General features: G+C 40.6%; 1 protein-coding gene across 1 annotated transcript in view; it reads right to left on the reverse strand.

Moving 5' to 3' along the window:
* Positions 1–26538, reverse strand: part of LOC109631102 (VPS10 domain-containing receptor SorCS1-like) — a 46404-nt gene that overhangs the window by 5087 nt on the left and 14779 nt on the right. The window contains exons 2-25 of the mRNA XM_020089703.2: positions 25347–25414; positions 24141–24240; positions 23748–23906; positions 22418–22491; positions 17696–17760; positions 17053–17171; positions 16641–16730; positions 15608–15787; positions 13928–14074; positions 13026–13128; positions 12715–12791; positions 12175–12266; positions 11909–12016; positions 11554–11671; positions 11283–11416; positions 10238–10351; positions 9795–9966; positions 9390–9576; positions 8490–8623; positions 8251–8374; positions 7427–7539; positions 4864–4998; positions 1209–1308; positions 128–236 (exon numbers count right to left, since the gene is read on the reverse strand). Coding sequence (XP_019945262.1) covers positions 128–236; positions 1209–1308; positions 4864–4998; positions 7427–7539; positions 8251–8374; positions 8490–8623; positions 9390–9576; positions 9795–9966; positions 10238–10351; positions 11283–11416; positions 11554–11671; positions 11909–12016; positions 12175–12266; positions 12715–12791; positions 13026–13128; positions 13928–14074; positions 15608–15787; positions 16641–16730; positions 17053–17171; positions 17696–17760; positions 22418–22491; positions 23748–23906; positions 24141–24240; positions 25347–25414 — 2822 coding nt within the window. The remainder of the gene's footprint in view (positions 1–127; positions 237–1208; positions 1309–4863; positions 4999–7426; positions 7540–8250; positions 8375–8489; positions 8624–9389; positions 9577–9794; positions 9967–10237; positions 10352–11282; positions 11417–11553; positions 11672–11908; positions 12017–12174; positions 12267–12714; positions 12792–13025; positions 13129–13927; positions 14075–15607; positions 15788–16640; positions 16731–17052; positions 17172–17695; positions 17761–22417; positions 22492–23747; positions 23907–24140; positions 24241–25346; positions 25415–26538) is intronic.

The following is a 26538-nucleotide window of genomic DNA, read 5'->3' on the forward strand; positions in this document are numbered from 1 at the left end:
CACACACACAAATAAAACAGCAGTAACATTATCTTATTGTTGATATTCTCGACGATGTGCTTTCACACCTATCTAGCTGTTTTCCCAGCGGCTGTGGTTGTAATATATCACATCCAGTATACTGTACCTTTTAAACGTATATATTACAAACACAGCCAATCCCATCAGCACGACTGAAACGAGCAGGATGACTGCAGTGCCGCTGTGGCCGCTATCGCTGCTGTCCACGAGAGGAGCTTTGAAGGAGAAAGAGTGAAAGAGAAAATGAGAGCACATTCAGGGCAAATGCTTTTTTTTTCATCTTATATGGATATAAATTCTATAATAATCCTATTATGCAATGGAGGAGAATCATCACTGACGATGTTTGAGAACCACGAGCAGGAGAGCTGATGTCCAATAAACATTGAGTCGTTTAACCTGTGCAGGAGGTTTTGTTTCCAGATCAGTGGGGAAATGGAACAATTATTTTCTTCTTTAACATTGCAAAGCGTTTGTTTTGAAGTTTTCACCAATTTCCCAGGTAATAAATCAGGGATCTAAAAAATCTGTCATATTTAGAGGACTGATATCTTTGAGAGTTTGCAATTTGGTAAAGATCCAAATAAAAATCCATATCTAGTGAATTTAAATGCAGCGTTATAAGAGGACTGATGGGCCTCGGTGGAGGTGTGTACATTCTAGTTTTTTAGTCAGTAAAATATCCAAAAATAGTGAAAAACATCCATTATTTATAAGTTGACTTTTGGTATTTACTATTTTGTGAAGCCAATTATTGAAAAGTTAATATAATCTGTTTGAAATGACTTAAAACAATAAATCAAACATTGCCATTTATGCTTGATGAACTACATTATTAAATAGTTGCTGATTGATTTTCTTTCAACTGGTTGAACTATTAACTGATTTCAGCACTAAGTAAGTGTAAACTAAATGTAAAATATGAAGTATAGGCAGCAGTGGAACATTTCTTTACGGGTTAGATTAGGCTACTTTGTCACCGGGAAAATCCACTCGGTGCCATTACTCCTGTGCGGGGAGTCCTGGATACATATATTAAGAGTATTTCTTTGCTTGCAGACCAACTCTCTTCATCTCCAGACTGGAAGACTTGCACAATGTGTGGCCCAAAATAAGAGACAACCACTCAAAAGGCACCTCTTTCCCCAAAATGGATCAGGCTAACATTAAGAGTGGGGCAGACTCACCCGGAGATAGCCGCGTGGCATATACGTTCACCTGCACCCCCGGCTTGAGTGTGAACTGGATGAGGTCCTGGTTCAGAGCACTTAGCAGAACCTGGGAAATCTATGAGGAGGAGTGACAGAGCAGAGAGGACCGTGTTAGCCGCGGCTGCACAGCAATATTCCACAGTCATCAATATTTCATCTGCGAGTCATTTCATCCAACAGCCTAAATTATGAATCAGAATTTTTGCCTCTTTTCTAAAGAGGTGCAAATGTTGATATGACACACGGAGAACCAAAGCTGCTGCACAGAAAGCAGCAGGCTATTAAACGGCAACGGAAACCTTATCAGGAGGAAAAGGGCGGCGGGCTTATGGTGTGGAGGTGACATTTAACAAAATGGATCCTGCTATTTCTATCACAGGGAACTCCTCAGGTTTACCATCAGTTCAAGACAACATGATTAAGTGATGTAAAAGTCCAGTGAGGATGCGCTGTTGTGAATCAAAGAATGCCCGACTATAATAAAATTATACTTTAATTTTTTCTTCCAGAAGTAACTCTTGTTTTTCACACCTTGATGAAGCAGTCATTTAACAAGAGAGCAAAACGCCTTCCTGGAGCCTATTTGAGTCCTTAGCAATGCCTCACTAATTCCATCTCGCTCTTTCTAAAATCTTTCCACTGGTTAAAATTAGACTGCTCTACACAGTATGAATAATTACTTTTTGTTCTAGTGGCATATCAGGGTCAGTAAATCTATTACACATTTTAATAAGCTGCTCCACACACACACACACACACACACACACAGACACACACACACACACACACACACTCAGTCAGTGCATCCACATTGCAAGTCATTCACAGGAGATGAGAACAGTGAACTGAAGATTTATTACCCTATTGTCTGTGAGGTTCTGCCAGGTAATCAGACAGGCTTTAGATAAATACATCTCTTTAATTCCCAATCCAGGCCGCCTGCCCCAGTTTGTCTCCCTCCCCGATGCTGCCAATTATATGATGCATCAATGTAATTAAATACCTATTAACTTAGTTCAAGACTGACTATGAGCCAGCAAAATGATGTTTACTTGTGATACATCGAGGTCCTATCTGTTATGATGAATAAATGAGCCTGTCTCGCTGGTGCTTTAAAAAATGGCTCTGGTTAATTGCTTTGTTTACATATTGAGCAGCTCGATAAGGGATCAACTGTGAAGATCCAGGAATCTTACTTTACTCTAAGAAAATAATAACAACCACGAAGCACGGCGCTGGAGACGATTATTGTCGTGTTATTATCTGAGGGTTTGTGCAAGTATCTAAACTGGAGGTGTCCTGCACTGAGACACTGATGGATTCTGTGCTTTTACGTGGGGGGACATTGCCCTCTGGTGTCCACATTGTGCATTGCTCTTTCATTCGAACACAAAGCGCATGGGGACACTGGGAACATTAAGCCATTTAGCACTTAAGCGATAAAGACACAAAATCATTTCAGAGAGGTTGAGCTTCTGAGAAACAAATGAGTGCAATTAAGGGGAAAAGAGGCAGAGGAAAACAACGCTAAATGAACAAGAAAAGTTTGTGTTGCACGTTTAAAGTGTTGTGAAGTCAGAATAAGGTAGAATTCAGTAGCAATTCTTTGTTTTTGAGGTTTAATCTAGAAACTGAGTGAGAAGTTTTAAAGCGTTATACGAGCTGAGATCTTATGTACCTGCATGATGTTAACAGTGCAGCCAGCTCCTCTTCTCTGTATTTTCACTTAATGAACCACTCCAGAGGGTTTCTTTGCATTTTTTACCCCAATTACAACAAAAACTGTACAGTCGTCATTACCGCTGACCTTCTCCGAGAAATAACAGTGTTTTCCCTTCCTACCATGCAGCCTGTGGTGTCCATTCATTTCACCGTGGTATGAACACACATCCGCAGAGAATTAAAAACCCGGCCAACTTTCATTATTCATCACGGCAAGTATTACGTCTGCATTTATTTTTGTCAAAGTTAACCTTATTGTTGCATGGCAATGGAGCACAGACTTCCTGAATCAAGCTGCACTTAAAACTGTGTTACCGAGCAACGATAATGTAACTTTGACAAAATATATGCAGACGTGAGGCTCATTGGGATGTATTACCTCGCCCAAACCAGCCTGAAGACTCCACAAGTGGATTTTCACACAAGAATGAAATGAACAGAAACCAGTGGCAGCCCGGAAGAAAGGAAACATGATTTGATGTATGTGAAATGCCCAAAAATGTAATAAGATTTACATATGATGACGCAAATTACAGTTGATCAGCCTCATGTGGAAGTGATATCGTTTCTCAGATAGAGGAAAATGGGCCTGGGATAGAAAAAACAAAAGCTGTGGTATCTGAGTATCTGTTCCCTGTTACATGGAAAGACAATGAACAGATACTTGTATGTAAACATCTCTGGAACATATGGATGCTTAGAGGAAAAATCTTCATACACCTCCAGGTCAGTGATGACTTTAGTAAATAAGCTGCTCACTGCTGCACACGAGACAACAAACATTTAATATCCTCATGATTATATAACGGAACATCCAAAAAGCAACGCCACTGTTCACGAGTTCAGTCAGACAAGTCACGTTTGAACTGTTAATTGCAGCAGCAGAAGGGAGACTTTGGTGTCTCTGCTCCAACTTCATCCCTTCCCCTGAGATGATTGAATTAATAGAATGTGGAATAATGAGCAAATGTCTTTTGTCTTCCCGTCGGAGCCTGCAGGTGGATGGTGGGTCGATGGAGGAGCTGAATCGACGGGCGATACTGAAGCAGGGCAGCAGGGGCATTGATGAGCAAGGGGAGAGATGGGAAATGTCTGCAGCTTGAACAGACTGCCGGGTTGTGGAGAGCGAGGCACATGTCACACGATTAGAGCAGCGCAGCTCGAGTTGTCTGAACCTGAACTCGCTGGCAACCCGTCATGAACATCGCTTTATATAATTGAGCCTGACTGCAGCTATATACAGTTGTATACAAAGAAGTTACAATGGATTAAGCAAATGAGGGTCTCTGGGATTTCTTCTTTTTCAAACAAAAAGATTTACAAATAGAAGAAAATATTGGCAGAGCTTCATTGCTCTTTAGTTACGATATACAGGGTTGAAGTCCCTGATAAACTCATGACACAGGACGATTATGTTTTGAGCGCTGTCAGGCGGGAAGCTGGAGGGAAACTCTCCAACAAAGGATGACTGGTCTAATAATAAACTGTTAGGAGAAACAACTGTATCTACGAAAAGACTATGATATGTGATATAATGAAATCTGTCTATAACATGTAACCAACCCTATAAGTCACTCAAAAGTTACGTTTCTGTGCAAGTATCATGTTTTTCACATGAACCCACTCGATATGAAAGTTTCAAAACTCAATGTAGCCTTCAAGAGAGAGCAGTGTTCAAACATCATAAAATACAGTATGTCCCCTTTTTAATACAACAGCAGCTCAAAGTCATAACTCAGAAGCATTGTGTGACACTCTAAAGTAAAGAACATGTTCTCCAGGGACGTTCTCTCCCTCTGGAGCCTCTCAACCCGCTCAGCTCACTTTTATGCCGCTTTAATTACACAGAACACCACATCGGGGCGAGCATCTGCCAGGGGCCATTAAATCCGATTTGATGAGACGGTACCTGATCCAGGTGCGCCCACTTTTCACCCGCGGCTCCGTCTCTTGACCTCCTCTCAGGCACGATAAATACCTCCGCCGTGGTCGGTAAACCTGGAAGCACGGTGACCAGGAGCTGATCCGCGCTGATTCCTGTGACCTTTAATAAAGAACAACAGAACCTCATTAAACAGGTTTTTGATTGGAAATGTTTTGGGTGACATTCTAACCTTTGGGCCTTGAGATATGACTCTTGGGGGGGTCGCCTGTATCAATGAGTAAATACCGCGGCCTCCCTGCTTCACGTATCATTTGCATAAGTACCAGCCTCTGTCCAGATATGATGCACGGATCAACTAAAACCTGCAAGTGCAGTTTGACAGTTTGTAAGGGCCAATGCTTTTAGTGCATTTACGCCATAAGCAGAGGTCTGCTGTCAGTTTCCAGGTGTAAACCCGGGTAATACCTGACAAGACAGAAGGTCAAAGTGAATGTTTCATACTGAGGGGTACCGTAGGTTATATATAGAGCTCAGTGTTCTGCTCTTTTTCATTACCTGCGGCTTCTCTGACATCCCCGCAGTGTATAGGAGGGAAACGCAGATGCACTTAACCACGGTGGGCTCACGTTACTTGAGGTTGCAGCGTTCTCTAGAGGCACCGGCATTAGTTTTCTTTGAAAGCAAATGGAAGCTGTCGTAGCAGGAATGTTATTGACCTTTATTATTTTGACAAGTTCATCTGAAACAGTGCTGTTGATCATGATGTTGGGTGATGTGCTACAGATGGGAGACAAATGAATGCAAAAAAACAACATGAAGTCTCTGTTAGATGTTGTTGCATGTTGAGCCTCAAAAACATCCCAATTTCTTTCTTTCATTGATTCTCCAAAAGTCTGAATTCTACAAACAAACAAAAATGAACTAAAACATATTTTATTTTATTTTGTATTTTCACAACTTGAGGTGGGTTGAGACCAGGAAACTGAAGGCTGTTTGATGAAGCCTTTGTCTCGGCTCAGCCATGGCTCCAGGTTTCCCTTGTGTCTCTGTGTTTCACCCTGTCCCCCATAGTGTCTCCTCCTCCCCTCTGTCTGTGTACAGAGAGGACCTGCTCCTGTAAATATAACCTTTTTGAATATAAAGGGCCCATAGGTGAAAGAAAAACATTTTGTACTGTTTAAATGATTAAAAACTAGTGATAATTTTATATAAAATTTCTGCCAATAGTCCCTTCTCACCTAAATCTTACACACTGGACCTTTAAATCTGCATTTCTGCAGCCAAAGAGATTAACCCACAATTCAAAGCGTTGTGACGCGGTTAAACAACCAATCCCGACGATGCCATTACAAGATAAAATGTAAGTATAAACACAGAAATCAATGCTAATTCATAGTTATAATATTTGTAGTTACTCTTTTTTTATTTTTTTATTTATTTTACAAAAAGAGTTAATTTAATTATTGAAGAATTATCTCTCTGTATTTCATGAGCCTGGACCTTGATGTCAGGCAGTCGCTCCCTCAAGCACTTTGGCCGTGAAGAAAGTACACAACATAAAAAAAGTCCCAAACTTGCCAAAGTAAAATAAAAATGGTGCAACATGCTGTTCCATTCCTATTTATTTGAGCCCTTGAAGCATCTCTGAAGTCTGTGAGGGTTCATGGTTTGATTCCTTCGGGTGGACATTGGGATTAAGCCGATATTTGTGTGGGTGCCGTGGGTGCAGCTTCACTCTCTTGATCAACCTCCACTCCTGGCCCCTGATCTTCTCATCACCAGCAGTATAAGAACTCCAGCTACCCACCTCCATGTTGTCAGGAATTCCACAGTAGGCTAAACTCTTAGCCACTCAAGTGTTTATTCTGAAATTTCTCCATGTGCTCATTTAATCCTTTGCGTCCTTGCTGCCAGTACCTCCGCACTAGCCGCCAATCACCTCCGCCTGCTCGCCGGCCGATAAGCTCCTGCCACGCTGCGTCCACTAGCAACCTACAGCAACACCTGCCTGTCTCCATCTGTGCTCCCTTTAGAGATCCAGATCCAACCACTAAACTTAAGACATTTAATAAATCACCACTAAACCATATCTAGTGTGCCTGGGTCTGCCAAAATGAAACGCAACAGCTGTGTTGAAGAATTGAGGTTTTAAAACCAACAGTGTTGAAAGTGTTTGCTTGGGAAGTGTAGATTTACCACAATACACGTTGTCTCCAAAAGCTCCACCATGACTTTACTCCATACTGGATACAGCAAGAGAAGATGCATCTGCATTTGTCATGACTGCACTCTTCAGGGTTTTCCTTTCATTTGTCACCCAGAGCACAGAGGTGAACAACTAATTACACAGCAAGGGAGGTTAAGGAAACCTCAAGCAGCGAAGTGCAACACTTGACACGAGGCCGCATGCATACATTACAAAAGCAGCATAACCAAGCAAGGAAATGTCATCGGCTCAGTACACAGAGATTCAAGCTATTCTCTCCAGGCTGGTGCAAAGCTCCTAATTGCTACAACGAGGTCCTCTGGAGTTTGATTCAATTCTTATTATGTCTTTCATAGGAGCAGCTCGCAGCTGAAAACTGACCTGAACCATGGAGCTCTTCACCACTCGGCAGATATCCTCTCTCCACTCAGACACCCCAGGGTTCAGCTCATCCAAATTAGAAGAGAAGGCCAAAACATGCGACCGGAAATAATCTGAAATAGATAGAAATTAAATTCAGCTAATGTACGTCTTCTTTCTGGACTCATTTTGTGGAATCCCATTTCACAATAATCCACTTCAGTCATCAAATAACAGCTACTACATTATGTTGCAGGGGTTATAGGCTGAGTCAATTCTGTACCTTAATGGTGAGAGCAAAACCATTTTAACAGAAATGATTAGAGAAAGAAATGTTTTTCATACCTTAAGAAAATATAATTTACTGTGTGTTATTTTACAAGCTAATTATAATAAAGGGCTTCAAAGTTTATATAAAGTTCGTGACCATGAAAATATCATCTCAATAAAAGATTTCTTATTACAAAGTTCACCTACACTGAATAAAAAGAACTTAATCAAGTTAGCGATTTGGTTATTATAACTTAAGTTTAATAAACTTAATTCATTATTGTGTTATCAAATTAAATCATTCTTAAGTCTAACAATTGTCATTTCTTTGTGGCCTTGAGCTTTCAGCAAATCTCGTGACCTTCATCTGCAAGTTGGAATGTGGTCCCACTTAACCTTATACAACTACTCTTATAGCAAGATGCTAATATGGAAACGAAACCATTTCAATTTCACAGCATTTCTATTAACCTATTACTTCAAACACACAAAACTGACTCCTGAGTTTTGACTGTGTTACATTCAGAAACTGTTTAAATGTGGTGAATAAAGTAAAATGAGAATATGTGGTTCACCGTAAACTGCTACAGTCATTTGGTCCTGGTGGACAGTATTGCCAACTGATGCCTGAACGGTGACCGTGTATCTTCCCTCTTTGGAGAAAGTTAAGGACATGGTTCCGTCCAGGGTCACAACAGGCTAAAGAGAGAGGGGGGGGGGCAGAGAGCGGGAAATGTGCTAAGACTCATGAATCTATCATTTCACTCAAGAAATTGAGTGAAAGTGTGGCTGAGAATAAGAAATGAAGATTTACCTCAGTTTTGTTATCTAACCACCAGTAATAGATGACTGTTCCCACATCGCTGGGCCGTAACACCGTGGTGAGGTTCACTGCTTTGTTCTTGACGACCACTGAAGGAGACGAGAGCTGGACCTGCTCAAGCTGACCTGAAGACACAAACACAAAAAATTCACAATTTTCTTACATAAGACGAAAAGTCCTGCTTCCAGGATGCTCAAACTTTAAGCCAAAGACACATGAGGCAAAAAAGAAATCTGGCACAACAGCCACTATGTGGAACACAGTGAGGATAGGGAGAGATGGTGGAGAAGTTGTTGTTTGACAAGTGCCTGTGGATAGTTTGATGCTTTTTGCTGCCATGAAAGTGTCACCATTGGATTCCATTATAATGAGGTGAATTCAAACTGACAAACGCCGCTCTTCTCTGTCAATGAGGAAACAACAAACAGGCATCTTTCATGCCTACGCAGCCCGAGTGAGTGACACTCAAAGCTTTGGATGGAGAACTCGAATGGAGTCTCTCTTTAATGAGCCCATTTGAAGTTCCAGAAGAGTCATGAGCACATTCACTGTGTTTCTTACTTTTTTTTTTCCAAGGGCAGAAAAGTTGAAGTATTTTGACCTATTTTGAGGCTGCTGGATCTCACAGTCTATGATTAGCTGATGAAGGATCAAGACGAGCTTATAATGTATTCTCCCTTTGATGTTAACAAAAATAGTTTGTTCACCTTCTCATGAGGCTGGAAATACACGCGTCAGTTGTTTATAGTAAATCCACATTCTGGGTAAAGAGGTATTTAGCAAGTGATTAAAATAATGCTGATGATAATTTAAAAAAAAGCTCATCTCATATTTTCACATTAAAATAATTTGGACATACATTTTATATCTTGTAACAGATTTGAGACTCACAGGAGATGTGAAGATAGAGTATCACCCTGTCAAAGCCCAGCGTGTTGCTCGCTGTAGCAGAAACATGGTAGATGCCGACTTTGCTGTAGATGTGCTTGATGCCGTCGTCGATGGAGCTTATGTTGACGTACGATATGGCCGTCCCATCTCCAAAGTCCACTGTTATACTCGTCGTGGAGCCAAGACCCTTCACAAAGAAAATAATATATTGTCACTCACACCGTAGCCCCAGTTGTCTGTCAGAGGGCATTCTCCGTAATATCTTCTGGAACAAGGTCAAGTGGCAAAACATTTAGCTGAATATTTATTTGCAGCTGCTGGTGCTCCAGTCACTGTGCTACATACACACCAGCCATGTTCCCTGTGATACACAATGCTGTTGCTTGTTTTGAGTGAAGTCAGCACCTCTTCCAGAAACACCAAGAAGGTGACATTCTTCCCCAGTGTTGCAACCAGTGTTCCCTCACTGGTGAAGAGCTGGAGGCCCCTGGGGGCCTGACTGGGACACCTCTGTCGCCTGGGGCTGTACTTGAGCAGAGTTCCTTCGGTGCAGTTGTTAGACAAGGCCTTGCGATATCTGGAGTTCATTAAAGACAAAGAGGAACATTACACGAGTGAATAAACAGACATCCTACCATGCATACAACAATACATATAGCAGCTGCACACACAGGAAAACATTTGTCAGAGGTAGCAAAATATGTTTGTGTGCTTGTCATTTCTCATCTGTTCTGAAGGTTATCAACCATGCATGGAATATGTGTAGTGCGTAATAACAACACTTTTCCGACAAAATGGCAGGTTTTCAAGAGAGCTGAGTTTAAATGTATCCAAGGGCAATCAGGTACCCTGTGGTGTTGAGGAAACTGTCCCCCTTGACGCAGTCCCTCACTGTCGCTGTAGGAACGAACCAGAAAGCCGGAGAGCAGCTCCCATCAATCTGCCTCTCAAACCCATAGTCACTGTGTCAGAAACACAGAAAAAGATCCGCAAGGGTGTCCTTAAGATTAGTTATCATTGATTCAAAATATCAACGTTTACCTGAGTCACACACAATAAGTGTATGTTTACACTGAACAGAGGTTTTCTAATGCTGGAGAAATCACAACAGTACAGTCCAGAGTATTCAAGAGTTGATGTTTTATGCACCAAACTTCTGAAGCAGAAAAAAGCATCGCTCGTGTTTACACTGACTGTAATTACACCTTGGCAAAGTCAGAGGGAACAGTCATATTTCTTTCATGGCGATCAGGGAAACAGTCTCAGGGGCCAGAGTTGCAAAAGTTTAATGAGTCTTTTAGTGATAAAGTGGTGTTAAGCGTGTGATAGCATAGTCAGTGCTGATTATTTAGCACCTTGAGAGACAGTTAAAAGAAAGTATGACACCGAGCGGAGTGACGTGCATGAAGTCCTAACTTGAGGCAACACTTAATGAAGTCGTCGTCGTCGTAAAAAAAAGCACAGAGTGACACATCAGAGTAATTGTTAAGGTAAATCTAGTCAGGTGCACGTGATGTACGAAAAAACATAAAGCAGTGACAGATGATTGTTATAACATTATTAAATAACATCAAGAATTCAATTTTGTCTTATGATTCCTTCTGATTATTTTAGACACATTCACAATCTTGTGGTATATATATATATATATATCTCAAAATTTAGAAAAAAAGGGGACATTGATTAAACCAATCTTATGTGACAAAATAAGCTCAAAGTAAAAACAACGGATTCTGAATCAGAATAACACGTGGTGAATTATAAAACAGTCTTCAAACACTTGTCCTGTTGTGCCTTAGGTTTGCTTCACAGACTCTGCCTCTGGAGATTGATAAAGTGTTGTGCATTGGATTTAATGAAGTGAAAGGAGTAGCTGCAGAGCAGGGAACTCACCACTCAAAATCTGCTTCTGTGCACGAGCAAGACTCCGACATCTGGGAAATATACTGATCTCTGGCCTTGACACATCGAACGTTTGTTTTAAGTTTTTGGAGGATTCTCTTCATTCCCATGATGCACACTTCCCCCTGTGATGAATAATGCATCATAAACATTTCAGAGGTTCTTTTCTTTTCTTTTATTGTGCGACTGCATAAAGCAAATTCACTTCAGTTTAATCAATGAGGGGATGTTCAGCAGTCAAGTAGCAGCAAGACCCTCTTACCTCACTGTGCAGCTGCCATGTCAGATAATCCTCAGATGTGCATCGGTGTTGAAAAATGGACCGGAAGTCAATTTTGACAAGTTGCCACTCGGACCGATGACTGAAATGACCAAATATTCTGCACAAACAAGTCAGAGAAAACTGAAGTGAACTGTGGAAGATTTGAGAAAAAAAGGTTGAGAAACTCCTCTTTTCTCATAAGAAAGCTAATGAAACCCTTTCAAACCAAGATCAAACTAATTCAAGAATATTCATGTACACTTCTAAGTCTTCATCAGAGTAATATATAATTAACCAGTGCAGTAATTAACTAAGAAGAACCACATGAGCTCTTTATGGTTCCTTCAGTTCTTACGTCATTATGAGGGTGTCCTCTCCAGGCTCCCCCAGCACCCCGTCAACGTAGAGCGGAGAGGAGGTGAAGCTATATTTGTCCCAGTTTCTGCCCTCATCAAAACTCAGCCTGAGGGACAGAGCAACGGTTGAATCACAGTCAGACTCGCCACAAATAGAGCTGAATTCAGTACGAGAGAGCTTCAGCAGGAATGCAGTCTCTCCTCTTGTTTTGAAGATTGAGTGCAGGCGCTAAAAAAGATGCGGTGCCTCCTCGGAGGACCTTACCAAATGTGTCTAATTGGCAGAGGTGTGTGTCGGATGGCCACCAGAGATCCTCCTTGATTCAGGAAAAACACACTGTACTCTTCCTGAAAAACCTGCAGACAAGACGACCAGCATCACATCATCTCACCAGAGAAATACTCAAGTCTACGACACGAGGAACAGGCACACTTACACCTACATTAAAGCATGAAACCACAACTTGTCTTTACACAAGAGTCTCAGTCGTGAGAAAAGATAAAAAACACATCAAGCGTGTGTTGCTCTCTTTGTTGAATTCCTGAGTTGAGCCGATGGCAAAAAATGTGTGCCCTCCTTTTGGTTTATTTGTGCTGCAGATCAGAGATGCACCGGGTGTCAAACCTCAATTCTATAATCTTTTGAACTGAAAGCTGGCAATAAATACTAAGCCTGATTCCTTGTTTACCTTTTGTATTCTTCATTAAAGCAATATATATTTTTGTGTTTTGTAGCATGGACAATTTCATAGAAAACATTATCATACTCTGTAGTACTTGTATCATTATTGTTATTGTGCCCTACCTCTCTCCAGGTGTTTCCAGCATCGGATGTGATGAAAATACTGACATTAGTGTTGGTCAGCTCAGGTCCAACAACACCTGACGCAGAAAAGCAGTAGTTTTAATCATCACTATTTCACACACACACTCAAATGTGTATTTTCTCAGACAAGACAACATGTTTTATCCTTTGAAGTAACATGGAACAGATGTGCAGACCGTTTTCATCAGAACCAGAGAAGGGATCTGACTGGGGGGTGGCTGAGGGATCTGGATCTTGAGGCACAGCATTAAAGCCGAGACTTGGATGTGCAAATCAAATAATCTCCTCACCTGATGCTATTATGATTCCTGGAGCGGAGTCTTTGCTGACGATGTTTCCTGAGGTGTAAGGATTCTCCGACACATGAAGGTGCAGGTGTAAAGAACAGAACGGCTGAGGAACACAAGAGCAGATTAGTTTGCTGCGGTGAGAACGTGAAAATGAAAAGTCTGGTAGAGACGTAGATAGAGACATGGTTCACATACGATATGAGTCATACAAACTGCCCTGAATTCATTATGAAGCTGTGAGTATGTGTGTTACTCTGTTAAAAAGCTACGGGTTTGCTGAGGGTTACCAGGCGCCATGAATAAACTTTAAATGGACATGAATTTAAATAAAGGAAATGAGTAACTAGTAGGGAAACTAAATCTGTAACAGGAAGTTAATAAAAAATAAATAAATTCATAATAACTTACATGATGGGAAGAGAAAGATCATCAGTCTTGAAACAAAAACATTAAAATCTTCCCAGTAGTTATGATACAATATATTATGCAATGCAGCATAGTACAATGTATATTGATAAAATAAGACACGCCACTAAGAATAGAAATAATAGATATAATCAATATGAATGTAAAAGCAGATGAGAAAACTTAGTTGTTCTTTAAGAGTGAGGTTTACCAAACTGGACAATTTTATGAACGACATAAACTTTAGTTTTCTGAATTAATTTTTTTACATAGGATCCCCATGAGCTCCAGCATTGTAGCAGCTCGTCTCAATGGAGTCCACACAAGCGTCACATACTCCATTACTGTCAAGGTACATTAACTTGTTTAAAGTAGCTCTTCATGAAATGTGGTGATTTGGTTTCTGACCGTGGTGTGACAGAATTCGGTGCCAGATATTTTTCAGCACACCACTGATATCCAAACAGTCAAATCTCTCTTGTCAGTGGCCCACTTACCTGCTCACAATAGACCTTGTTTCCCTGGAGATCGGTTGTCGGAGCCTGCAGAAGGTGCCAGTCTCTTCCCTTGTTGTATGTGATATAAGTTTTCACTTGGTTCTCAACAACTTTATTTGACAGGAACACCCCTTTAATCCCGGCAACCTGCAAACATGAGAGACGCAGAACGGTAGGAGGAAACATAACAGAAAAAAATTCACCTTAAATTATTCAAACTTAAGTAAAGCGGAAGGCCTGGTTCTGCGAGAAAGAGAAGTCTGAAAGTGAGTTTTTTTTGACAGGGAGCACTATTTTGGACCATCTGTAGGACTGTGTAGAATCAAAACAACATATGGCGCAGCCCTGAGATATTTCTCCCTCTTTGTATTTACGCTCACAGAGACGGAGACTGTCGGAAGAAGCTGGAGTTCACATTTCTTTTCCGTTTGCAGAGCACAGAGTCTTTATGAAGGGAAAAACGGCCGTTTCATATTTTCTACAGGTCGCTCATTACAGCTCAACACTGCAGGTCTGGGTGTTCTGTGTGTGTTCGTGTGTGTGTGTGTGTGTGTGTGTTTAGGTCACTGAGCGGTGTGAGTAGCCACCGCTGATGACTATCTGAGGTGTGCATGTTGGTAACAGAGTGGTGCTTTTACTGCTGGCTGCAGATGAGGATAATCCAGAGTGATGCGTTCATGGGCAACCACAGCAACCTCATAGTACATCTGTCAGCTTGGATACGACGCGTTCAGGGCACAAGTTAAAGCTGCTATTTCGTCTGCATTGTGACTGTGGGCTTTCAGCGAAACCAGGGTTACTGAACTTGTGTGAAGCTGCATTAAGACTGAACTTACTAAAACCTTTATGCCACAATAATGTCAAATGAGAAAGGAAATAAAAACAGCCAGAGAGTATAAAGGAGAAACTCACATACCATAGAACAAAATGCAGTGTACCAACATCTGTCCAGTTATATTGAGGATGTTAAAGACGTCTGAATACAGAGCATTCAAGGGGAAAAGAAACTGCAGAAAGTTTTCAGCAGTCTGTTGGTATTTTAGTTGTCAAAGCCACAGACAGCGCTCAAAGCAGGACGGTGCTCTTAGATACACACTGAAACCTCTCTGTTCGCATGTTACTCTCACAGACATTGTGAGAGACATTGTGAAGGATCCAGATCTGGAAGCTGATCCAGGGTTAAAAAATTCAGACATATTTAGGTGAATGATATTTATGACTGAAATTTGGTGCAGATCTAGAACAAAAAAACTGTATCGAGTGAATTGTAATATAAGGGGACGGTTGGACCTGGCCAGAGGTATAAAACTGCCATTCTAGTTTTTGTTGATTTTGCTTGATAAACTATGTTATAATATAGTAGCAAATAGATTTTCTGTCAAATGATTTAACTTTTAACTGATTTCATCATTAGGCAAATGCAAAATCAATGTAATCTATTAAGTATGTGCATATCTGGAGCCTGCAGAATATGCAGGCATGAGGAATGAAACACATAAAGGAAAATAACCTGCATGTTTATTACACAAATTAGTTGATTGAAAATGACACGTTGTCCTTTCAGCTACTGCAGCCACAGAACACATGGGGTTTGAGCCTGGTCCCGCTTGACATGCCTGAATGAGCTAGAAACATGCAAACAGACGACAGCATCACCCTGACAGCACTGTCGCTGCCTACCTCATAAAGGTCTATCATGATGTTGCCCTCGGGCCCTCCGCTGCTCACAACGCTCTCCAGCATCAGGGTGAAGGACAGGTCCCGGGACTCGGACATGTACAGGTTGTAGGAGTCGTTCTGGTGCCAGTCCTGAATCGCTGCCACCACCTGGTTATCATCGGTGCTGATTATCTGCAGGTCCTGAATATACGAGAATCATGAGTGGATGTCGCCGCGACAACAAAGCAGCTTTTACAAGAACTGATTTGAAGAGAGTTCTCTCAACAAAAAGGGACAATGTGCATAGCAGTGTAGCAATTCATCACTTCTTGACATCATTTGGGATCAGCAGCGATTAGATCTCGTTTCATGCCGCGCTCTGAAAAGGAGGACATGCTTCATTTAATTACACTGAATACCTTCTCCAGAGGGAAGCCAGACATGTGGGGGTGTGAGTCCCTTTTACCAGAATTTTGACAGTGCATGGTTGGATGGTTGGATGGTTGGATGGTTGGATGGATAGATTGGGCACTAAATTTCCACTCTTGTTATGACACAAGCTCTCAAACCAGCAAGCTGCCCTGCTGTGCCTTTATTGAATGGAAATTGGGGCAGAACACTGTTTTGCGCAGATGCAAATGGACGTTTTCTTCTTCAAAAACTTCCCTCCGAGTTCCAGGGGAAAACACTGTGCAACTCCAGATTTATATTTTTGAAGTAAATATCTGTGGCTGCAGACGGGAGGGCAACTGATTAAAAACTAATATCTCTTAAATAAACACGAGATCTAAAGATATAATTATGCAAAGCCGAATCCATTTTCAGACGGATATTAATGTGGTGAAAACTATTTAACGGATTTGTCAGCAAACATTATGAGTTCGTGGGAACAGCGTTATTTAAAATCGCTGGAAAAATCAACCCACAATAATTCGTCATGATAACAGAAAAACAGCCAGAAGGGAGAAGCACACCGTTTCACAGAGAAATTGTTTGGCTGCTTGTTGCTCTGCGTGAGCTCATCTGAAGCACCATCGTGTTGCAGCACCCTCACCTTTGGCCGAGTGTACTTAGGAAGCTTCATCGGGTAGAAAGAATTTCTCTTGTAGGACACGTAGTGGACAGACTGGCCACTTATCGGCACCTGGAAAAGTAACACAGCGATTTCCATTAAAGGTGAATACTCCTAAGCTTCACTGTGTACACTGATTGCTAACAGTATGTATCAAACAATTTAAACCACTATTAAAACTCTGAGCTTGTGGTAATTAGGATATTGTGCATTAAGGCAAAGTAGAGCTTTAGTATAATACACAACAACGCAATTTCAGTTTCACGCCATCGTTTCCCAGGATAATGGCGTCTTTTAGTTAATGAAACGACTGTACATTAGGACGTGACTGAAAGCGGCGGTGCAGCTTTTAATTGTCTTTTAATGAAGCCAAAGCTCGCAATAAAAAACCCACCTGGATGAAAACGTATTCGTCCTGAACCACCAGGGAATCGGGGATGATAAATCCGGGGAAAGGCTTGCCCTTGTTTCCGTCAGAGCAATTCTGAAGTTTGCAAGTTATGTACTGTGACCCTGTGGGTAAGCAAGAATATGAGTGCTAAAAATACAACAAGGGGAAAAACACGAACCACCTGATGGTATTACATGAGCCACATAGGCACAACTTTGGAGGCCGATCTTCTTTCTCACTCGTAGAGAAAGTGGAGAGAGCTGCCCCAGTGTGTTAGCGTCAGCCAAATGAGGCGGACTCCCCAGGGACGGGGCATTAACACACGGGGCCTTATGGAACCGCCGCCCCCCCCTTTCTCTCTCTCTGGGTCCTGGCCGAGAAAAGAGCCAAGTCATAGCCCGGCTCTTGAAAAATGAATTAGTCTAATCGTTTGAAAAGTCTCCACAAAGCCAGCTCAGAGGAGGGGGGGGGGGGGGGGGGGGGGGGGGGGGGAGACAACAAAAGAAGCTGTAACCTCGTAGCTGTTTTTTAATTACAGCAAATGTTAGAGAAAGAAAAACGTGTTATTTTATGTGATGTCTCATTTAAACAAGAGATAACGATGTGATTTGAACAAGATCTTTTCTGTGGTTATATTAATACTCACGTCCATCAGAGACACTGATCTCCAGGTGAATCATTCCTTGCTCTTTATCTAAACCCAGTCTGGACCTGTAACATCAGGAAGCATGACGTCATCACGTGAAACATTCGATTTCTACTTCAACACAAAGCTCAAGTGATAATCACATCCTCCACCTACATTCAGGTCAGTGGTTCCCAAACCTGTTACCCTGTGACTCCTTCAAGAACAAGGACTCTTGTTTGTTTGCTTGAGGTCTGTTCAAAACATGAGCTCTACTTGAGAATTTTTCATCCATTCACTTTTCTCTCTTTCAACTTTTTTTGCAGTGGTAAATGTTCTTTTTTCTCGTTATGAATCTTTATGTTGTTTTTTTTTTAAAAAGACTTCTACAAACTGTTCCAGACTCAAAAAGAAGGTGACATCAGGAGATGGAGATTTTAAATCACACTTATGTGATTTGATCAAATATGGTACAATGAAAACTAATGCAATTCCTTATTATAGCATCAAATTAATATGAAACCATTCAATCTAAACTACATGAGTACTATATATATATTTGACATGTTATTGTTGGCAGTTTCGATACTTAAGGATAAGACATTCATCATGTTTTAATGGTGTAACTTTTTACCAGTTTGAAGTTTAAAAAAATAATAATTTAGAAAGAGACATAAACATCTTCTTTAATTGTTACCTGAACTTTCTTGTTATCTCAGACATGGAGCTTAATTAGGCACTGAGGCAAAAATATTCAACAACTCTGCTGCTGACTCAAGGTTTATTTAGACATAGTGATGCTGTTTGAATAATTATAATCAAAACTAAATAAAGCTGAAGAACCTGCCCACAGCTGACAGTGACCATTTCTCTTTCCGACAGCGCAATATCACTGGTTTGATTTAAATTTTTAATTTGCAATTAAACACGGGAGCTGTGATCTTTACTGTTCTCTGTGGAGCAATAATACAACAACCTTCTGGCCTAACAGACGTTTGACCTGCGCTGCTCTTTATGGCTGAGGTGCACTTTGCCGTTTCATTCACTTTCAGCAGAGATTCTTCATGATCATTGTTAAGTGCGGAGCGACAGCACTGACCACTTGTTATACTAACAGCAGCTGTTGTGACACAAGATGGGTTTCTCCCCATTTTCCATACCACGTCTGAACTGTAATATAAAAGGGCCCCGTCCTGCTTCTCTCAGCACTCTGTAATTGCCTCAAAGCTCCATCTCTTTTAATGGACTTTCTGTCAAACACTTCATCCAATTCTATCAGTGAGCAGTAGCCTTTTGCTCTTAAATAAACCCCCCTGCAATGTTACAGTGGCCCCCTCCGTAACTAACACATACCACTGCATGTGCCGAGCGAGGGACGGGGGGGGGGGCAGTTAACAGGCTCTATTTGTAAATCACGTTTGTCAGATTTTCTTTAGATGAGATGAGCAGTGCACGGTGCAATAAAAGTAATTCTTTCATAGTGGATCTCTGATAGTGAATCTTTTTTTTTTTTGTTCCGGTTGACTTATTTCCTGGAGGACAAAAGAGAAGTTTAACATATTTAAAACATCAGCAACATTTTTTGATTGATTGTCTTCAAAGAAATCTCATACGCCGCTGTCCTTACTATGCATATTGACGTAAATGATGAATAGTGTTCAGAAATATATATTGATATTAAAGATACTGTAGATGCTCAGAATTTACACTGTGTCTCACTTGGGAACAGCAGCTCGCCAGAAGATCTTTAAAGGAGAAATCTTGCATGAACATTGCTGCAGTAGTTATATTTGTTATATTTATATTTATTTTAAAGAGGCTGCAGTGTAATCATGGCTCTGTGAAAAAGGTTCACGAGAAGAGAGGGCTGTTAATGCTCAGAACAAAACTAAATCACAGCTAAGTTAAGTGAAAGAAGTCAGAGGTCTGTGTGAGCACAGTGCAGCTCGGGTTCGTTTCCATTAGCTACAGAAACTGGAGGTTGTTGTGTGATTTCTGTGCGATTAAGGATGAAATACCTTTGGTTCTTTATTGCTCATTATACTGGGATTTATGGGCTATCATTTTGTGCATTTCTGATGAGTTTGGCTCGTTGGATGATTATAAAAACCTTGAGTTTTTATTGTGGCAGGTTTTATTTGCAGAGCATGGGACAGCAGTTCTTTATTTTCATTGTTCTGCAGTATTGGAATATAAGAATTTATGCTCTCGTCTTGTATTTTTGATGCCTTATGAGTCAACGTGCGCTGGAAACTTGCACGTGTATCTTGACACAATAAATGATTTACCTCACAAACTAAGCCCACACATAATTAAAGACTCACTAATATCTGTTGCTGCAGGTTTATTTCCTGCACACTTTTTGAATCCAGATGTTTTTTTTTCTGTACAAATCAGGGGGAATTAATTAGCCACCACTGGAGCATGATCACTCCTCAACCTCGAAAAGCATTTAGTGTCAAACATCCACGTTCCTGTGAGGATAAACATATCTGCTTCATTAAACAAGAGATAGTTTTTGTGCTTGTGTTGCGTCAAGTATCATCTCAGTCATCACCTCTTCACTCAAGTGATTTTTATTCAAACTAATATTATTAACATTTTATTTCCTAAACCACTTTAAAACCACCTATATATCTGCACTGTAGGTCACTCCAACCTCCACTATTAATCCACGGGTCTGTTTTATTATTAATTCTATTGATAAGAGTGTGAAAAGGATTTTGCAGCCAGAAACTATAAAAACCATTATAAATTAAGGATTTATCCTGGGCCATAATCCCAAACGCTAATAAAGCTAAAATGCTCAGAGGCACCCCGACGCTCTGTGCTACATCATCAGTCCTGATTCTGAGCACCACATACAGCAGATACGATGCAGAATCATTCAAACACTGACGGATAATGTTGGAATATTATTTGATTTGAGATACAATCTGGTTTCCAAACAAAACTATCTCAACAAAAGTCCATGAGCATGACTGCTCTCAGTGAATCCAGCATTAATCTGTATGTGAAAACTTCAAGCATTATTTTTAAAAAGTAGATTAAAAAATGTAGGAATCTCTGTTCGTCTGTCTTTTGATGTTTCTTTCAAACATCTTGTACCTGAGGGGGAAGTGCAGTGTTGATTATCGAGGTTTTCAGTGAGGTTTAATTATCTTTATTCTCTATGTCATCATTGAGATTTTTTTTTGTCAGGTGGTCAATATAACCCATCAGGCTTCCATCAGGCAGCTGACAGGCACATTTTGAACGTTGTGACATCTTCAGAAACACCAAGTTGAAGATGATAATTGGAAGTGTGATTATAACCAGCACTTCCATCGTCCATTGTGATAAATGGACGGTAGCAGAGTTTAACCCCTGACTGTGACCTGTGACATTGATCTCACCACGTTTAAAGACAGAGTGAGAGCGGCTGCATGAGATGTTAACCTAACTTTAGATCCGGCTTATCTCTACAAACAAGGAGAAGATTTTCGGGCAGGAAGTGTTCTGGTTTCCTTTTGTAGTTTGACCAATTACGTCTGAGCAGGCTTCAGCTGCCCGCAGGTAAACGGTCCGTGTGGCGTTTGGTTTCATATGTATATAACAGCTATTAACGGAGATAAGCCAAGATGTCACCTGGACCTAAAACACCTCAAAGTTTGGCTGTTTGTATTTTGTTTGGACAAACGTTCAACTGGTGTGATAAAAGACAACAGTCGAACAGAAGACATGTCCCAGATATTCGCTTTCTACACCGGATGCTCCTAAATTTTGGCCGTTGACCCCAGAGGCTAATTCAAATGAAGAAAGTGGATTACTTCAGTCCGAGCAGTCTGTACCAAGAGACACATTCTGAATGAGTGTGAATATAACTAGTGATTTATCAGTATGACCTCTGCCTCCACATAAACTGGCCTGGATGAAATTCAGTGATAAAAGTGATTCCATTAAATGTGTAATATCTCATTTACTCAAATTTTACTTTTACTATAATTAGTGGTGGAAAGCAGCTAAGGACATTTACAAGTATCGTATTAAAGTACAGATTCTATGTAGGCAGTAGGTGCTTTATACTTAATACTTACCTGATCATAACCACCTCATGTGTTTCAGATGTTTGGCTTTCCCCTCTGATCCTCCCAGATTATTTCTTTTAAATAACTATAAATACTAAATTGAGTTTCAGGCTGTTGATTTTTTTTTTTTTTTTTCATTAATCATCTCATGATCCCTCAGATTTATCTTGAGAGCCTCAGAGATCCACAGGAAAAAGCATTAAAAACCAGCTCCACTGCAGCTTAAACAGTAAAAGGATCTTTATGTATTGATGCATTAATATTAACTATTCAATAATGTCAGCTTTGATAAAGTCAAAGAGGGAAAGTACCTCACATTGTGAAACTTTCATTTTGGTTTCTGCTGATAACTTTCTGCTGATAATACTTATAGTACATAAATACACTTTTACAGACTGGATTTACATTGGTATATTGGTACATTTATCTAAGTTTGAGCCAGAACATTTCTTCGACTAGTAACTGTAATAACAGATGTGATTTTACTTCTAATTTTATTGAATAACTATTTTTTAAAAGAGCATGCCGCACATGCAAAGTCTAAGAACATGATTATGCACAGTGAAGGTATTTTAAATAATAACTGTTATTATTCATATATCTATGACATATCAAAAATATTCCTGCATTTTACTCCCTGACAGTCAAGCATGCTTCAAATGCTTGTTAATCTCACCAGTAGAATCTGTTGGGGACGACGCCTTCGTGCACGAGCTGCCACTTTCTGCCAAACTCAACAGAGACGTAGAGCTGAAAAATGAGAAGAATGCATTAACCAAATGAGATACAGTATGAAGAATAATTCTCAGAGTCAAATCACCCAACGAGAACTATTTCCAGATTTATGTACAACTCTCATTATCAAGGAGCTGTCAAGGTTGTGCGGCATCAATGTGTTAATGTTCCTGTGAATAGTTCACTGCGGAGCACATTGTGAAAATGCATCAGCTCCTATAAATAATACAATGATGCTCTGAAGCCATGTTTCTAGAATAAAAAAATCAAATTAAAAATAGCAAAGATCAGGGTCCTGGTATGAAACATTCACAGAGCCTGTCATCTTGCCATAATGATGGAGGAGCAAGCTTCTTAAGCTCAGAGCTTTACAAGGATAAGCAACATCATTTTCACTCATCTAAGAGCTTCGTCTTTTGAAAAGACATGGCAGACAATCGATACATGTAAAATGAAACCAAGCACAGATTAATTTCGTTCTGTCAGTGATAAAAGTGGAAAAAAAAAACCCTGATGGAATTTGGCTTTACAAAGACATCCAGAGAGACCAGAATGTAAACTCCTTTCCAGCGTCTCTATTTTGACCCATTGATTGGCTCTCGACGAAAGCTTTCATCCTCCTCCCTGCACCATTTATTTCACTTCTCAGACCTTGACTGTTTTTCTCTGGGAAAGTCAAGTCTTCCAAAAGCGGGCCGGGAGGCCGAGTGATGTGTGTGGTGTTGAGTGAAGCAGACAGCGGGGTTCTCACACACAGAGTAATGAAGGGTCTGTGTTTATGCCACTGTGTGTGTGAGCTTTTGTGTTGTTTGGGTGTGTCTCACTTGTTGACTTTGCTTGTGCTCTCTAGGACACATTCACAGTTTGGCTCCGCAGTCAGACCTCATGACTTGTTTATGGGGGCAGGTTATCAGCTGCCTCGATGCCTTGGCAACTGCAGCTCTGGTGTGAGTGGCAGATGTCTCGGCTCGTGATGACCATGTCCTGAGAGCCAGCCACTATCATCAGAATAAAAGCTTTTGTCTTTTGTAGGAACCTATGTTTTGTATAATTTTATAGGGATATTGTTTGTGTTGTTACCCAACAGGCTTGTGCTGTATAATCTAACATCAATCTGGCAGTGCCCTCAAACCCAGCTAGCATCACAACCAGCAGGTTAACCATATGCAACAACCTTTATTTCCACCCAGAGATTTTTTTTTCGATGTGTCACATATTCAGTTTTTATTCCAGCTATTTCACGCCACCTGACAGCGACGCACACACTCTACCTTTTGGTCGTGGCTGTAAGCCAGAATCCAGTCCTCCTGCTCTGGGTGAAAAAGCAGACTGAGGATATCAAAGGCTAAGCTGTGTTTCTGATAGGACGCCCCCTCGTCAAGGCTAATGAGCAGGCTGCTCTCCACCTCCGGGTCAGTCAGCAACATGATCTGAGACGAGACGAGAAATGAGACGGGGGAATCAGTGAGCCACCTTGACAGCATCCAGTCCACAGGGCTTAAGTGTGCTTATGCAATGCACACGCTCGAGAGAAACCCAGGGTGCAGATTCCTGTGGGGCTGCGGCTGCGTATTGAAAATAGTGTCTCTGCAACACAGTGAGAGTAATTGACAGATTTATTCAACACAGGCAGGACTTTTCATGACATGCATGCAGAAACGTACCTTCCTCTTGTTGTTCGGACTCACGTACAAGTAGCTCAGTATGGTTTTCAGCCCAACTTTCTCATTAAGTTTCTCATACGTGGTGCCGTAATCAGTTGACCTAAAATTCAATTATAGGATAAAGTAAATAGGTTGTGCTGGAGAGTAAAGGAGAATGGCGCAACGCCAACTAGTTAAGATGCTGATGGTATCATTAAGCATATCAGGGAAGCAGAAAATTGCAACAACAGACATCATGAGGCAATCTGCCAGAGGGATAGAGATTTTTTCAATCATCAAAAATCGAATCATATACAAGAATATTAGCAAGGCGAGTGAGTGAGCTATTCTAATTATTATTATTATTTATTTTTTGCATGTTTTTTTAAACCATGGATATTTAAGTTAATTTTATATGACATTTACTGTCAAAGAAATAGATATCAATCATATTTGCCTGGTGACATTTCAGGAGTGAGTATCAATGCACTGCTTTATACTGCACTGTATAAAACACATTTGCAGTTTCCTGGATATTTTTATGGGATCTTTATTCTTTAATTTGTTAAAAGCATTTGTAAAATATTCAGCCATTAGTCTTTATTTAACTCTTGTATATCGATGACATTGGTTTTACTTCGTGGATGGACGCAGGACGGAGGAGCAGAGGATTGGTGGTTTGATCCCGTGCTCTTCCTGTTTGATGCAAGATACTGCACTCCAACCACAGGTTCTCTCGGAAGGGGAGGCTGAGGTGAGGGGTATTAAGCTGCAACTTGCAACTTCACCATTAGATCTCACTAAATTCTACAAACTGAACCTTTAAGTGGTCAGTATGACTAGAAAAGCACCATATACAGGCCGTTTACAATTAATTAACAATAATTGGTATAACTAGGTGCTTCAAATAAACTGATGTATGTCGGGACATGATAAGATTTTGTTTTCGTCTTCCCAAAATATCATGTAATGACAAAGAGACGTTCAATATATTGTCCTAGATGCAGTATATCTGTGACGATATAATCTAACTCCCTGTTGCACAACCTATGAAGAAGCTGTGACTATACAAATAGATAATATGGGACAATTCTTACATGAATAAAAATCTGAGAGTAATTAGGAAATATCAACAAGCTGTTAAAACACTGTTCAGTGTGTTTTGAGAGATAAACATGGTTCAGAGGCTTCAATGCTCCCAGATTAATAGCAGACAGGCGATCTTACCTCCACAAAGAACTCTCTGTTACTCTGCCGGTGTTGAAGTCATAGTATTTCGTCAACATGAGGATCACCTACAAAAACAGATACATCAAACAGATTACTGGCTTTGAAGGAGTGCGTCATCAGGTTAAAAATAAAGAAAACAGCAGCAATGAAGTGTCAGAAACAAAAGGAGCTGAGCCGTCGACTCCCTGACAGACACGGCTTCATTAAAACCCCAACTAAACTCTGACGCATGTCAACCCGCTGCCCACGTTTATTGTAAAGCCAAACCTTGTGCATGTTCTGGGAGGATACGCCAGTAACGTATGTAGATGTAATGATTTTTAAGATTCCGTCGACGACCGGCAAATGCTACCACTGGTGAGCTACGAGTAAATTATTAAATAAGTCAACACAATAACTCACTCCAGGCACAGAAATATAGAGCTCGTAAATATCACGGACACCTTCTTTGAAGAGATCGTAAAAAGTGTCTTAGTCCTGTGTGGTTTACAATGCACAGGCTTTTACTTAATAAACATGACAAGCTGTAGATTTCCAGATGTCTTATAAATTACTCCAGATATTAATGAACAACTGGATGTGGTCATTTCTTTTTCCATCTGTTTATTTTGAAGACCAAATATCAGACTCTAAATCAAAGTCATATGTTTATGCATCCTGTTTACTTGCATATCCTATTTTCCATGTGAGGCAATAAAATAAGAAGAAGTGCAAGTGTTACGATAACTTTAGTCCAAAAGAAGGATTTCCTCTGCCAAGAGTCGTCTTTTATATGAATTTTTAAAACTCTTACACAAAAACACTTGTTCACCTTGTGCCCTCCACCCTTCACACAAATTAATCTTTAAAGCTGTGCACTGCCTGCACTCTGCAATCATAAAACCTGCAGATCATACAGCCCTCTGGGGAAACTTGCCTGGGCATTGTGTTCAACTTTTCATACACACATCTTCTAATTATCAAGTCTTATGAGTGTTGGGGGTAACATTCTCTGTTAACAAGTGAGAACTTCATCATACAAACAAGAGATGATAACTTGTTCTTTAAAAATCTCACTCGCCTGCTTTCAAAACAGAAATCATGTTCCAGGCTTTCGCTCGAATCAAAGTCAGTCCTGCTCGCATCTGCCAGATAAAAGTCTGCCTGCCCGCTCATAAAAAATAATTGCTTCAGTGACACTGAACTTTGA

The sequence above is a fragment of the Paralichthys olivaceus genome, chromosome 14 (assembly GCF_024713975.1).
Source record: "Paralichthys olivaceus isolate ysfri-2021 chromosome 14, ASM2471397v2, whole genome shotgun sequence".
Classification (NCBI taxonomy): Eukaryota; Metazoa; Chordata; class Actinopteri; order Pleuronectiformes; family Paralichthyidae; genus Paralichthys; species Paralichthys olivaceus.